General features: G+C 40.9%; 1 protein-coding gene across 5 annotated transcripts in view; it reads left to right on the top strand.

Moving 5' to 3' along the window:
* The window catches only part of Tmcc1 (transmembrane and coiled-coil domain family 1), a 117967-nt gene that overhangs the window by 82871 nt on the left and 19051 nt on the right, over positions 1 to 16045 (top strand). For 4 of the 5 annotated variants that reach the window (XM_090323839.1, XM_090323841.1, XM_090323840.1 and 1 more), the window contains one exon: positions 13427 to 14361. In XM_090323839.1, the coding sequence (XP_090179965.1) occupies positions 13427 to 14361 (935 nt within the window). Of the gene's footprint in view, positions 1 to 3956; positions 4029 to 13426; positions 14362 to 16045 lie in introns of those variants that run through there. The other variant, XM_090323843.1, reaches the window with a different exon arrangement.

The raw sequence follows: 16045 nt of genomic DNA, 5'->3' as shown, positions 1-16045 counted from the left end.
CAAACCATTAAAACCAAAATTTCAATCAATGCTGCTGTCATCAATGAGGTATAATTTCTCAAATGTGCAAAAAGAAAAGTGATGCAACCAGAAAGTCAGCATAATTAAAGTAGTATTTACTTTGGGAGCCAAGAGGAGATATACCTAAGCTAAAGCAGCCAGCCTCTTGATTTACTTGGTTCTGTCAGATAAAGCCATTGCTATTTTGATGTTACCCTTAAAACTATTAAAGAATAATTTTTTTAAGGAAGGCACCAGTGGCTCGTGCTTATAATCGTAAGTATTCAGAAGGCTGAGGTATAAGGATCACAGTTCAAAGCCAACCAGAGTAGGAAAGTCCTTGAGACTCTTACCTAGTATTAACTACCAAAAAAGCCAGAAGTGGAGCTGTGGCTCAAGTAGTAGAGCTCTATCCTTGAGCAAAAAGAAGCTCAGGGACAGCCCCCAGGTCTTAAATGCAAACCTCAGAACTGGCACCAAAAAAAGAAAAAAAAAAGATGAAGATAAAAATCATGACTTTCATATAAATACATAATTTCATTTATCACAACCAAAGTCTTTTTTAGGCAGCTCTTTACAGGGGGATCCTACAGCCAGTGTACAGTTAAGTCATACAACCAAGGCGTGTGTGTGTGTATGCGTGTGTGTGTGCGCGCACGTGTGTGTGTGTGTGTGTGTGTGTGTGTGTGTGTGTGCGCGTGCATGTGTGTGTCTCAGTTGTGAGGCTTGAACTCTGGACCTAGGCATTATTCCTGAGCTCTTCAGGTCACAGATAGGGCTCGACCACTTGAGTCACATGGACTTCTGTGCCCTGGCTCAACTAAGGCCATTTTGATCCACAGCACCTTGTATCATTTCATAGTTCATAGTGCTTTGAAGTGAGCAACAGACTGTCTTCTTTTCCTTCACAACCCATTGGTTGGAAAGGGGTTGCAAAGGGCCCGGAAATACGGTCTTTCATGGATCACTGAAGTATCTGTGACTAGATAGTCTTGCTTAGAATTATATGATTGTAACAAACATTAATTTTACAAAAGTTGAAATACTATTCCTATCCAAAAAGGACACAGTCCTCAACATGTAGCTGTATAATTATGAAGAAAACAGCAGTTTACCAGAATTCTATATTACACTGGACATAATCACATAGTTTAATAACTATTTAAAAGCCTCTGTATCAAAATTACTTACTATAGAAATACATGACATGATTTTTGAGAAGGAAAGAGAAACCTTGGATTCTCTCATATTCTTCGAATTGAAGTCACAAGAATTATTGTTTTTTTGGTTTGGGGGTTTTTTTTTTTGGTCTGTCACGGGGCTTGAACTCTGGGCCTGGGCCCTGTCCCAGAGTTTTTCAGCTCAAGGCTACCGCCCTACCCCTTGAGCATCAGCCCCACTTCCGGTTTTCTAGCGGTCAACTGGAGATAGGAATCTCACGTTCTTTAGTGCCTAGGCTGGCTTTGAACTATGATCCTCAGATCTCAGCCTCTTGAGTAGCTAGGATTACAGGCGTGAGTTGCTGCACCTAGCTAAATTACTGATTTTTGAATTAGCAAAAATATTGTACATTAAAAAAAACTGAAGGAATAGAAATCAGTGGTTTTGTCTTCTCTGCAAGGTAACATTATAGAAAACTTTTAATATAATTGTATTGTTATTCTTATAGTGTTATAAAGAGAAATTAGTTTTCTATAGGAAACCTGATTGTCTCAACAAAAGACATACAAAAGGTGAGGTATAGATCATTGGTAGACCTCACACTCATCATGCCTAAAGCTCTGATTTTAACCACAGAACCAAATCAGTCAATCAGTAAAAAACAAAATGGCAATAAAATTAAGAAAACAGAGCTAGTGATGATGATTCAGAATTAGGAGTTTTTGTTTATTTTTATTGAAACAGATGCTAGGTTGGAACCTTACAATCTGATGTTTAAGCAAAGACAAAACTTAGGTTGAATAATAAGAAAATTTAATCATAAATTCTTAATAATTTGTTCTGAAAAGTCAAGGTCAAGATTAAGTACCTCTAGAGATGGAAGGGGAACCAGAGGGTTGTTTTTTTGTTTTTTGGGTTTTTTTTGCCAGTACTAGAGCTTGAACTCAGGGCCTGAGTACTGTCCTTAGGCTTTCTCAAGGTCAGAGCTCTGCCACGTGAGCCACAGCACCACTTCCAGCTTTTTCTATTTATGTGGTAACAAGGAATTGAGCGTGGGTCTTCGTGTGGGATAGGCAAGCACTCTACCACTAGGCCAAACTCCCTGCCTGGAACCAGAGTTTTAATCCAGCACTTTCTTCACAGTTACTCAAGGAGCTTTAAATCCCATCTGACTTAAATGAGAGAAAGCTTCATGAAACTAAGGGAAAAATCTTCTCTGGCCTGTCATTATGGTGCTGGCCTGAGTTTATAACCCAGTACTTAACTAGATGCATAGAAATTATCACTATTCCAAGCTCCTAGAAACAGGAAAGACTAAATTGTCTTTGTGTTTCATCCCTTTCGCAATAGTAACCTCAGAGAAAAATGCTGCTAGATATAATGCTATATACATGCTACACCATATTTTTTTAATTCAATGTATAGAGGGGTTACAGTTATACTTGTCAGATAGAGGGTGCATTACTTCTCACACATTGATATGCTTTCTTATGTTTTTGTCCCCATTTCCCTCCTCCTACCCCCTCCCCTCACTTTTCCCTTCCTATTTCAAATAAACAGGTAAACATTTATATAATATACCAGGTAGCAAAGTGGGATATAGTAGCAATATGAGATTAACCAAAGGGCAACACAAAAGAAGGGAGAATAACATAATACATAAAGAATAACAATCACTTATAATTAAGCTCTTGTTTCCATGTCCTGGAGGTCCATTAATTTGGCCTCATCCTAAATGGCCTTATGTATCTAGGGTTTGAGCTATTGTAATCCTTTGATAGGAGAGTTTTGGATGTGTACTAATTATTACAGATGAGGGAAACTATTGAGCCTATGTTCCTTTGCTTCTGGCTTACTTCACTTAATATGATTTTTTCCAAGTCTTTCCATTTCCTTGCAAATTACATCATATTTTTAAAGCACTAAAATTCCCTGTGAATGCATTCCCCATAACTGCTGTTAACAAGTGAAGAAAAGTTAGATCTGACAGCTTACTCAAGTCTCAAAGTGATTCTTTCAGGACAGAAATTGTCTCTAGAATGTTTTGTTCTTTTATGCAGAATCATGGATGCTTGGTAGATAGTGTCTAATGATACAGGGGCTGAACCTGGGCTCGCTCGCTGTTGTCAGGTTTTTATCTGTTACCTAGAGTTGATGGAGTTGCAGTGCTTCTCAAAACAAACAACAACAACAAAAAAACCCTCTTATGTTTGTTGGATTTTAGGGTCTTATTTCTTGCTCCATTTTCTTCATTTTCTCATTCCATATATATGGTAATAGGTTTTGACTCAGGGCCTTCAATTTGAGACATCCCTCCAGCCCTCCTAGTCAATTTTCATTTAATGATTTTGAAAATCTTAAATGAAAGTATAAGAGAGAAAATGTTAGGAAAGCTTGGAAATCTGTCAGTGTTTATCAAAACATAGATCAATTGGTTTTCTTCTTATTTATTGAAACAAGTATTATTTCATTGAGAATGTCTTTTATCTTCAAGCTATTCTCTCAGTCTCATCTAGTTGAAATGAGAGGAAGGCAAGTGTGAATTTTATGCCCTGTAGCTTTAAATCCAACCAGCTGGAAGCGTTCGTCTTTTATAAAAGATGCTCACAGCTGGAGAAGAGAGGCAGATACTGTCTGTAATCTCCATTCTTAGAGCTGCAGCAAGCCTCATGCACACGCACGCACACACACACGCGTGCGCGTTTCCACTTGTTTGGCCAGAGCTGTTTATTCAGCGTGGTCCTCACAGATGCCTAGATGTAGAAGGCTTTAGGAGCTGACTCAGGAGACCCAGGCTATGCAGGATGGTGATGTGGGGCGGCTGCACCTGTCTGTTCTGTGACAGCCACTTCTCTGAGACTGTGAAGGTGAGAAGATGAGGAAGCCACTCGAAGCTTCCATGCACCAGGCTCTTTGTGAGAGAATGTATTCCCAGCGGTCACTGTCCTCATTTACAGCGCTTTGCTCGGAAACCAACTATGTGCAGCAGTGACAGACTATGCCACAGCTTCTCTGCAGCTTGGAGGCTGGAACAAATGGAAAGAGCTTATGGCCAAGAGAGGTTGTGATTTGTTTTCATCATCCAAGCTTGTTCTGCTATGCGCAAATGAAGGATGGGCTTTGTGGCAAGCAGAATCAGCAGGCTGCCTGACAGGGGGTTTTGGTAAGATGAATATGTTATGATAGTTTTTCTTTTCCTTCTTTTTCTTAATTTACTGTGTCAGCTATATAGAATTGCATCTTAGCAATATCCAAAACATTTTGCAGAATCATGTTTGAAGGAAAAGGATGATGAAAGAAGCCAGGGAGGGAAATGTATTTCGGGTCATTCAGAGTGTGACCTTCAAAGATAATCATCAAGTTTTCTCAGATACCATGAACAGGCAGAAGCTAGGAATATCCAGAGCAGGGAATGCTAACAATTAGATCTTTTTTCTTTTCTTTTTTAACTTCTCTGAACAGTCAGAATTATTCTTTCTTCTTTCCACTGTCTTCTATGGTCTGAAGCATACAAGGAAAAATAAAAGCTGCTTTCTCTTACTTGGTGGTTGCCACTGAAGCAGCGATAGGCTGGTGAACACAGGTATGGAGGCGGAAGAAGCAGGATTAGGAGTCAGCTATTTTTATGGCTGTGCGTTGGTGGTGGTTTTCTTGGATGGTTATGGCTGCTGTTCACTATCGAGTGGTTGTTTGTGCTTTATTTCTTTATATTCCACTAGGGTTGAATCCCTTTTATGTTCACTTCTGTATATTTTCTTTGCCAGACCCAGTTCTGCTAGTTTTTTTTCTGTCACTGTTAATGTACAATAGCCTTTACTAGAGAAAAGGTAAAGATAAATGTAGAAACTAGCCCTGAAGCAGAAGGCCCTGGGTTCAGTCCCTAAAGAGGGAGGGAGAGATAGAAAAGAAAGTAGTCGTGAAATATATATAGAACCCTCCCCACCCCCAAAAAAGAAAAAGATAGAACATTTTCTCTTTAAAAGCTAGGTTGCTTTTAGCAGATAGGGGAGTCTTAATTTTGGAATCTTAAAATGACCATTTTATTACAAGTGAAATCCTACCAGAATCACCTGGCTCTACTCTTAAGTTGGATCCTTATATGTTTTTCTAAGGAAAAAGGTTCATTTTTCCTCATCTTAGTTTAGGCCAGTGTTGCTGGAAGGTAAGTTTTATTAGCTTACCGAACACTTTGTCCCTGTCACCCATTGGGAGAGCCAAGTTTCCTAACAGCTAGAGTGAGCACTGAGAGATCTAGTGACACCTGGCTTTCTGCTGACTCACTGCTTATGTAAGACTGGTAAATACAGCCATAAGGCTGTCGTATATTCTAAGAGGTTGTGGGTCTTCTGTCTGCCTCTTCCCGCTTCAGCATCCTTTGGCTCCTTCCTTAAACCATTTATATAACATGGTCTTAACAGGTTACCAAGGAAATTCTAAGAAGCAGTGAAGAGGTAAATTCTTTTCCTTTCTTTCTGAGTTGCTGCATTCTTTAGCTCTGTTTTCATCTTGACTAAGATAAATTTCAAGTTCTGCTCTTTGGTACTGATGTTTTCCCTCATTTATGGACAGATTGAAGTGGCCACTTCCTTCCCTGTCATGGAGGACTTCCTTAAAATGCCTCCCAGTCTGAGACTGGTTTTCCTTTTTTTTTTTTTTTTTTAGTGTGTTTTCTCATTGCATTATGTTCTTTTTCCTCACAGTACTTTTCACAGTTTACATTGTTTGCTTACTTACTTTTTGCCTCTCAGTTGTGAGCCTAGTGAAGACAGACACCTTTGTTTTGTGTATCACTATATATTTATCCCCTGGTAAAATTGCTAGTAGAGAGCTTAAGGAAGGACAAGTAGGCAGTAGTAATATACATATCACTGTGGTGAGAAGAGACAATTTGAGAAGGGCCAGGGTGACTAAGCGGGGATAAGAGCATTGTTAAAGGAAAGCTCTAGGCATAGACTTAATCTGGTTCTGAACCATGGAACACTTTGCTTACGATGATCAGATTTTTGCCCCCAGTGCTGGTAGAATACAGATGTTGTCAAGAATGCCTTTTAGGCTTTGGTTTGGTTTATGTAAGTTAATTTGATATGTAGTGATTGCTTTGCCTAAGATAAGGAACACCATAAGAAAAGGAAGGTTAAAAAGAAATGCTAGTTTTTCAACCAATTTCTATAGAAATAGTTTTAAAGATTTATAAGCCTAGATTCCAAAGGAAATTATACTGCCATTATCATTATGAACTTTTTGATGTTGTCCTAAAGTCCAAAGTAGTCATTTAGATCTCTGCTGGCAGTTTATCTCTGCCATAGTTGTCTGCTATGTCATAAAAGATACCTTTAGCCAGGCACCAGTAGCTCATGTTTGTAATCCTAGCCACCCAGAAGGTAAGAAAGGCTGTGAGGCTTTTATCTCCAATTAATCAGCAAGGAAAAAAAAAAAAAAAAAACAGCGTAAGTGGAGCTATGGCTCAAATGGTAGAAGGCCAGACATGAGAGAGAAAAAGCTAAGAGATAGTGCCTAGGCCCTGAGTCCGAGCTCTAGTACCAGCAACACCTCCCCCCTTCCCCCCCCCCAAAAAAAAACCTTTACATCGACTTCTGTATCCTTACTCAGTCTGGGATGTCAACCTGAAATATCTTTATCTTTTTATCACAAACTTCTTCAAGTTCTCCTTTTACCTCCAGGAAGTCTTCTCTGATTTCTTTTCCTTTTGTTGGTTTAGTTGAAGCTCAGGGCCTCAAACTCAGGATCCTTCTGCTTCAGTTTCCAAAGTGCTAAGATTACAAGTTGAGTTTCTACACCAGTACTTTCCCCATCTTTTGAATATGCTGCCTTCTTCCTGTGTTCAAGGAATACACTGCCTTTATGTCTAGTACCATTATCTTAATTGAACCTGTATTTCAATCGATGACAGAATAGGACCAGCACCCACATACAGCTGGCCTTGTTCTCTGTGTCTATTCCTTTTCCATTTGGTCCACTTAATGCCAGTGAGTGATTACTGCAATGCAGGAAAACGTTCTCTGATCTCACAAAAGTTCCAACAAACACCTCATACAGAGACCCATACCGACAGTGTAGAAATGCTGAAAATAATTGTCAAAGGTGGAGCCTTCCCTTTTCAACAAGTTCTTCACAAAGATTTTAAACAGTTGAATTTCTTTCTTATTATCGCTGATGACTGGTATGTATTCCAGTGCTGAGTCAGCGAACTGAAAGTCAGACAGGCACAGAAAACACATCTCACCTACGTCAGACTTGCACAGAGAAAACATTCACCAGAGTCAGACATGCACAGAGAAAAGCTCTCACTAAAATTGTGTTCACAGGGATTGGTGATAGGCATACCATTCGACAGAGACAATGAAGACAGTGAAGATGGCCACCGTGCCTGAGACCAGCCTTCTACATAAGGCATTGGCAAACTGCCTGCCTGCCTTCCTTTTTTTTTTTTATTTTATTTTTATTTATTTATTTATTTATTTTTTGTCAGTCCTGGGCTTGGTCTCAGGGCTTCGGCACTCACCTTAGACTTTCTCATGGATACTGCTCTACCGCCTCTGGCTTTTTCTGTGTATGTGGGCTTCTTGAATGCTAGACAAACACTCCACCACTAGGCCATACTCCTGGTCTCTTCTTTTTTTTTTTTTTATTCCTTTTCATTACTGGGCCTTGAACTCAAGGTATAGATAAGACATGGTCTTACTATATATGTCATCCAGGCTGGTGTGGAACTCACAGTCTTCTGTGTTCAGCTTCCCAAGTCTTGGTACTTCAACATTTCAACACCACACCCAGCTTATAGGTTTCTTTTCTGTTTGTAGGCATGAGGTATGGGAAAGTCATTGGTAAAGGCAAGCCTCGAGAATGTGATGAAAAATTCAAATTTAATCTGACTCCTAAGGTAGCACCTGGTCCTCTATGTTTATTTATACTGCCAAAAAAGACAAGTTTGCAAGACCAACCAGATCATTTCTAAATTTATTGTTGACGTAGATGACAGATTCTAAGTTCTTAAGGACTCAAAATGTTTACAAATCATAAATAAAAACTTGATTTACATATTATGGATTTGAGGGCAATCTACCAGAAATCAGATATTCTATCCTATTCTCCACCACTACCATCACTTTGTGAGTGCTTTAACTACCTACTCCAATTTTGGTTAAAAAACAACATGACTTCTCTGTCTCTGAAATAAAGGTTGGCAGAACTTTCAGGCAAGGTCATCAAGATTGTGTGTGTCTACCCACACAGGAACAGCACAATCCATTCTATAAAGTTTGACTTTCAAGAACTGCTTTCAGAAAAGGGAGGAGTAGAACAAACTACCCAGGCAACTCATGTTTTCCATTTACTTTCAAAGACTTCCTACTTCTGCTTTTATTCTAAAGTGCCTTCTTCATGCATATGTAAATGTACTGGGATTTGGCCTGACTTTTTTTTTTTTTTGTCGGTTGTGGGACCAGAGCTCTGGGCCTGGATGTTGTCCCTGAGCTCTTCAGCTCAAGGCTACTGTTCTACCCTTTGAGCCACAGCACCACTTCATTTTTCTGGGGGTTAATTGGAGATAAAAGTCTCAGACTGACTTTGAACTGAGATCCTCAGATCTCAGCCTCCTCTGTAGCTAGGATTACAGGCATGAGCCACCACGCCCAGCTTGAAAGGTAACTTCTTGAATGCTTATTACTGTCAAAGGACAAGCTCATAACTCCTTGGGTTTTGGTTTTGCTTTTGGGTTTTTGTTGTTGTTGTTGGGTTTGTTTGTTTGTGGGTCTTGAGGCTTGAACTCTGCGTGGGCGCTGTTCCTGAGCTCTTCAGCTCAAGGCTACTGACCTACCCTTGAGCCGAGCCCCACTTCCTGTTTTCTAGAGGTTAATTGGAGATAAGAGTCTCAGGTCCTTTTGTGCCCCAGCTGGCTTTGAACCTTGATCCTCAGATCTCAGCCTCCTGAATAGCTAGTATTACAGGTGTGAGCCACCTCACTGGCTCAATTTTCTTTCTTTCTTTTTATAACTCCTTAGTTTTATGGTTCCAGTTGGCTTTATTTTCTATTCAAGGAGTGGGAAACACTTTATTCTTTAAATAAAACAAGTGATCTTGAGCCAAACAGTTTGATTTTTGTTTGTTTGTTTGTTTGTTTTGCCAGTCCTGGGCTTGAGCTTGGGCCTGAGCACTGTCCATGGACTTTCTCAAGGCTAGAGCTCTACCACTTGAGCTTCAGCACCACTTCCAGCTTTTTTTTTCTACGTATGTGGTACCGAGGAATCGAACCTGGGCCTTCGTGCATGCTAGGCAAGCACTCTACCACTAGGCCAAACTCCCGGCCCCCAAACAGTTTGATTTTAAAGACAAGAAAAATTAAAGAAAGCTAAGACAAAGGAATAAATGGGACATTTCAAAGTTGTTTTACATGCAAGGCAGGGACTGAAAGAAGGAACTATAGAAAAAAATATTTGGTTAGAGTTACCAGGTTCCTTTTTTGTGTGAAAGGATTAGAGTAGAGGGAACTTTATTTTCTTGCCAACTGAAACTGGCCTGTTGGGGAAATTTGGCTGTTATCGCTAATCCTGATTGAAGGTCAGATAACCGCTTCAGGTATCTGGACTGTAGAACTTTGGTATATATGACTCCATTTTGATTTTTAACCTAGTATTTTGGGGACAGCTTAGTCTAAAATAGTGACTAGCTGTACTGTTCTGTTTTGATTTTTTGTTAGTTTGGCTTTTGAGGGGAGCAGCGGGAAGGTGGTCGGTCATAAGGCTTGAACTCTGGGCCTGGGCGCTCTCCCTGCCTCTTCAGCTCAAGGCTACTGCCCTACCCTTTGAGTTTCAGCCCCACTTCCCTTTTCTAGTGGTTAATTGGAGATGAGTCTCATGGACTTTAGTGTCTGGACTGACTTTGAACCTTGATCCTTAGATCTCAGCCTCCTGAGTTGCTAAGATTACAGGTGTGAGCCTCCATGACCCACCCAGCTTGTTTTGTTTTCTTTTGTTTGAGACAGTCTCACTGTATAGCCCAAGATTGCCTGAAGCTTTTGATCCTGCAATTTATAATGCTTGTATGCTACCATGCCCTGCAGAACTCTGACACATAAGTTTTTTTTCACTTTAGATTATTCAATAACAAGAATGAAACTTAGGACTCCACACACAGAAGTCAAGCACTGTGCCACTGTGCTTTTCAAAAGGTTATGCAGGGCGAAGAGTTTGGCCTAGTGGTAGAGTGCTTGCCTAGCGTGCACAAAGGCCGGGTTCAATTCTTCGTATCACATACACAGGAAAAAGGGGTAGAGCTCTAGTCTTGAGAAAGCCCGAGGACCATATATAAGCCCTGAGATCAAGCCCCACAACTGGTGGGGGGTGAGGAGGAGATGCTATGTTTGGTGCCAGTGGCTTACATTTGTAATCCTAGCTACTCAAGAGACAAGCTTTGAGGACCCTGGTTCAAAGACAACCAGGACAAAGCTGAGTGCAGTGGCTGAGATCTGAGGCCCTGCAGTTCAAAGCCAGCTTGGGCACTAAAAGGTCCATGAGACTCTTATCTCCAATTAAGTCACCAGAAACTGGAAATGGCACTGTGGCTCAAGGGATAGGGCGGTACCCTTAATCTGAAGAGCTCAGGGGACAATGCCCAGGCCCAGAATGCAAGTCCCACGACCAATCAACAAAAAAATTTAAAAAGAAGGAAAGAAAAAGTAGGTAAATCTTTTAATATACTTGCAAGTGAAAATTGTAAGCAGGAGCTTTACCAAATACTATTCCAATTAACTATTCCTGTTAAGTCAGTGTTCTGAGGCATTGGTATTTAAATTTGTCATTTCCTGATAAATTAATTCATGTCAGTTATTAGGTAATTTAAGTCTATCAATTTAGTTCTTAATGATAAGACAAAGTGCAAACAAAGCAGTATTACCTGCTTATTGCAGCGGCAGTTAGAACAGAATGATGAGTGTGCTGATGATGCTCTGCCTCTCAGGAGCACTGAGGATGAACAAATGAGTCCTCAGGAGAGTCAGACAAGACACTGCTGTCTTCCTGCCATACGAGAACTGGTGGCGAGGAACACTTTGCAGTCATATTATTTGTAAATTAAAGACAACAGTGTTGATTTTCTAGGCTTGTTGTGAGGATTGAGAGGTTAGCTGGTCTTGTGCTGAGCCACAAAGCCAACCACAGCTGTCTCGTAAACTGAGCATTGATGTCATCTCCATCTTACAATTTGGTGGAATGGGTAGTGAGATTTTACAGCTAGTAGCCATGATTGATTTGGACCTAAGTAGTTTATGTCTGAATCCAAGTTATACTAAAGGGAACCAGGTTCAGTTTATTTACATGTAAGGCACAAACAGGGGATATACAGAATTTGAACCTAAGAAATAAGATTAGGCAGCAGTATAATAAAGGTGATACAGTAGACCCTTGGTATCTTGGTTCAGTTGTCTTGTTTTGTAGAGTTTGTAGTTTTAAATGTGTCTTTAAGAAATACCTGAGGTAATCCCAGAAGAGAGCAGGAAGTTTGGAAATGTGAAGCTAGCCTAGGCTACAGCTTACACAATGAGACCCTATCAAGTCAGTGTGGGTTTAATAGTGAGAGACAGACAGACGGATGAGAAAATCCTGCTGTAACTCAGGGATGTAACTCAGAGTTAGAGTGCTTGGCACTAAGCTCAATACCCAGTGCCATAAGATCCAGTTGTACTACCTTTGAAATGTTTTACTTCCTGTAGTAGTATGTATTACGTATTGCAGTACTGGAAAAGGAATCCTCATCCTTACTTTCCCATTTCCACCCCATTCCTCTCTTGTACCTTCCTTGTTTGCAAGAGGGCATAGTACTAGGGTTGGATCTCAGAGCTTGCACTGGCTAGGCAGGTGACCTTCTGAGCCATGCCTTCAGTCCTTTTTTTTTTTACACTGCTCAATTTGCACTTGCTTCCTGATTTATTTCTTTAGTTACTTTATAAGGAAATACAATTACATCTAAAATGTGATCATTTGTAAACATTCGTATATAGAAAGTTTGTTGTGATTTTACTTTTCTGTTTCAGCTGGATTTGGGTCCACCCGGATTAATAAACTTCATTTCATATCCATCCTTCTTAAGTCAGAAGAACATATAAATTAATATATACACCAATCTACTAGAACCTGAGAGAAAAAAATAGAACAATGTAGGCTTCAAGCAGACTTAGATATAGTGATGTTAGCCATATTTGCTGGTCTTATACTCGAGTGGACTTTGAGTTTAACTGAATACAATCAGGATCTAATTAGATACTGCAATTGTGAAATAAGAAATCTCATCCAAAAAGAAAATCAATATATGGAAACTTAAGGTACAGCCTGGAAGGTTGAGAGCTCAGGTGTATGTTAATTTGCAAGAGCTCTTGTTATAATACTTGGTAACTTGACTATTTGAAGCTCTAGTGTATTGACCTGTGGGTGAATTTAACATGAGGAGAAAATGACATAAAATATACTGTGCTTATAATCTCAATTCTACATACTGTTTGTTTTTTTAGGGGGGCAATACTGAGACCAGAACCTCATGATGTCTGAACACTAAAATTAAATTGGAAAAGATATACCTTGTCTTAGGCCGGGAGTTTGGCCTAGGGGTAGAGTGCTTGCCTAGCATGCACAAAGACCCAGGTTTGATTCCTCGGTACCATATACATAGAAAAGCTGGACATGATGCTGTGGCTCAAGTGGTAGAGCACCAGCCTTGAGAGAAAAGCCCAAGGACAGTGCTCAGGCTTGAGTTCAAGCCCCAGGACTGGCAAAAATAAATAAGATATACCTGGTTTTACCCAGTTAGAGGGACTCTATTTAGATAAATATGTGAGAAATCTTCTAGTAAAAGAAGAGTAGCCCCAGTTTACAACTTTTTTTCTTCAAGTACTAGGGCTTGACCTTAGGGCCTCACACCTGGCTCATTGCTAGCACTCTACCACTTGAGCCACATCTCTAGTCCAGCATTTTGCTGGATTTTTCTGTCTTGTCGTCTTGGAACTGCTATCTTCCAGAGCTCAGCCTCCTAAGTAGCTAGAATTACAGTGCTATATCTTGTGCTGATCATTTATTTCATAGACTGTATATATTTTGTATCCAAGAGGAATAGGGGACTGGAAAAGGGCAAGTTGGAAGTGCAGGTCAGCTGCTGCCTGGCTGAGAATTGAGAGACAGTTGATTGCCACTGCATGTAAGTTCTGGAAGGGTGATCCTATTTGACTCCTACTAACATCTTCCCATTGCTTTTATGTTAGATCGAGCGGCTGGAAGTAAGCAGCCTCGCCCAGACTTCCAGTGCAGTGGCCTCTAGCACTGATGGCAGCATCCATACAGAGTCTGTGGATGGAATTCCAGACCCTCAGCGCACAAGGGCTGCCATTGCCCACCTGCAGCAGAAAATTCTAAAGCTCACAGAACAGATCAAGATTGCACAGACAGCCCGGGATGACAATGTGGCAGAGTATTTGAAGCTTGCCAACAGTGCAGACAAGCAGCAGGCTGCCCGCATCAAGCAGGTCTTTGAGAAGAAAAACCAGAAATCTGCCCAAACCATTCTCCAGCTACAAAAGAAGCTTGAGCATTACCACCGGAAGCTCCGAGAGGTAGAGCAGAATGGAATCCCCCGGCAGCCCAAGGACGTCTTCAGGGACATGCACCAAGGTCTGAAAGACGTGGGCGCCAAGGTGACGGGCTTCAGTGAAGGTGTGGTGGACAGTGTGAAAGGTGGATTCTCCAGCTTTTCCCAGGCCACCCACTCCGCAGCGGGAGCCGTGGTCTCTAAACCCAGAGAGATCGCCTCCTTGATTCGGAACAAATTTGGCAGTGCAGACAACATCCCCAACCTAAAGGACTCTTTAGAAGAGGGGCAAGTAGATGATGCGGCGAAGGCTTTGGGAGTGATTTCAAACTTTCAGTCAAGTCCCAAATATGGTAGTGAGGAAGATTGTTCTAGTGCTACTTCAGGTTCTGTGGGAGCCAACAGCACCACTGGGGGCATCGGGGTAGGCGCGTCCAGCTCCAAAACAAACACCCTCGACATGCAGAGCTCTGGATTTGACGCACTTCTGCAGGAGGTGCAGGAGATCAGGGAGACCCAGGCCAGACTGGAGGAATCCTTTGAGACCCTCAAAGAACATTATCAGAGGGACTATTCCTTAATAATGCAGACCTTACAAGAGGAGCGATACAGGTATGTTATGTGGAACTCAAACACTGAATTATTGAATATAGACAAATGACTCTCAAAGATCTTTATCTTTCTGTACCTACAGTATGTTTTAAATGTGACGTATAGCATCACATTTTACTGCTTGATAGACAGCAAAATAGAGGCCTTGTGCTGGTGAAGCATTTTAGACAGGGATGAAATAATAACCTCTCTAGTCCATTCCAGTTCAAGACTTCAAAATAAGAGCAGAGCTTTCTCAAGTATTCCATCCTAAAACCTAACTGTACCTGTGTCACACATTCTAATTTTAACTCTCAGAACTCTTTAATCAAAATGTAATGACCCCTGTAGATTGGCCTTTAAACAGACTTAACCTGCACACAAAGATTAGATTGGAAAAAAATTCAGATAAGTATGTGTATTATCTTTAGTATGAATTGGCACATGTTTGAATGGGAGGAGACTTAAAAATGAAATGGTTCTATAACGAACTCTCAAAGGACTCAACACTGAGACAGAATCAAAGTAGAAGTTGGTTTTTTGATTTATGATTTATTCCTCACTTTGAGTGTTGAACCTAAGGCATGGTAAGCACACACCTATTGCTAAGCTGCACCCCCAGCCTGGTGTTTCATATGCACTACTTACTGTTAGACTATTAATCTGTTACCCAAATGTGTGGTCTCCCACTTTTGGGCAGTACTGGTGATTGAACTCAGAACCTAATTCTTGGTGCCATATACAACTTGAGCCAAACCCTCCCCTTATTTTCTTCACATGCAGAGAGAATATTTTTCATTCAGTCTGAGACTAGCTTGTCAGCCAGAGACTAACTACCTCATTATGTAGAATGACGTCCAGGTTACAAGAGCCATGTAGCTACAGATTAAGCCTTAAAGGACTTGGATTTTGGTCCTGTTCCAGTTATGAGCTATAGAGAATCTTTTGTAATGTCTAGGGTTGAACAGTCTTTTCAGGTTTCATGAGATAGTCTCAGAGCCTGAAATAAACTGTTAATACTTATCAGTCAGCTATGAAGCTAGGAATAGCACAAGTTCCTTTCAAGTGTAAAAAATGCTAGTCAGTAATTCCTGCTTCTAAGACTTCAAGGAAGAAATAGAAGAGAATGTGAGACAAAAAATTAATTTCTAGGCCGGGAGTTTGGCCTAGTGGTAGAGTGTTTGCCTAGCATGCACAAAGACCGGGGTTCAATTCCTCGACACCACATACATAGAAGAAAAAAAAAGCTGGAAGTGGTGCTGAGGCTGAGGGGTAGAGCTCTAGCCTTGAGAGAAGTCCAAGGACAGTGCTTAGGCCCTGAATTCAAGCCCCACAACTGGCACAAAAACAATTAATTTCTAAAAGAAAATATCACCTGTGTATGTGTGTGTGTGTGTGTGTGTGTCTGTGTCTGTGTCTGTGTGTGTGTGTGTGTGTGTGTGTGTGCATGTTTGCACGAATGCCCACACACAGGCACGTATGCATACACTAGTACTGGGGCTTGAACTCAGGGCCTGGGACCTGTGCCTGAGCTCTTTTGCTCAAGGCTAGTGCTCTACCACTTGAGACTCAGCTCCTTTTCTGGCTTTTTGGTGATTAACTAGAGAATTTCAGGGACTTTCCTGCCCTTCTAGCTTTGAAGCATGATTCTCAGATTTCATCCTTCTAAGTAGCTAAGACTACACATGTGAGCTGCCAGCATCCA

The sequence above is a fragment of the Megascapheus bottae genome, chromosome 33 (genome assembly GCF_031878675.1).
Source record: "Megascapheus bottae isolate mThoBot1 chromosome 33, mThoBot2.hap1, whole genome shotgun sequence".
NCBI lineage: Eukaryota > Metazoa > Chordata > Mammalia > Rodentia > Geomyidae > Megascapheus > Megascapheus bottae.
This window is presented reverse-complemented; position numbering and strand designations above follow the sequence as displayed.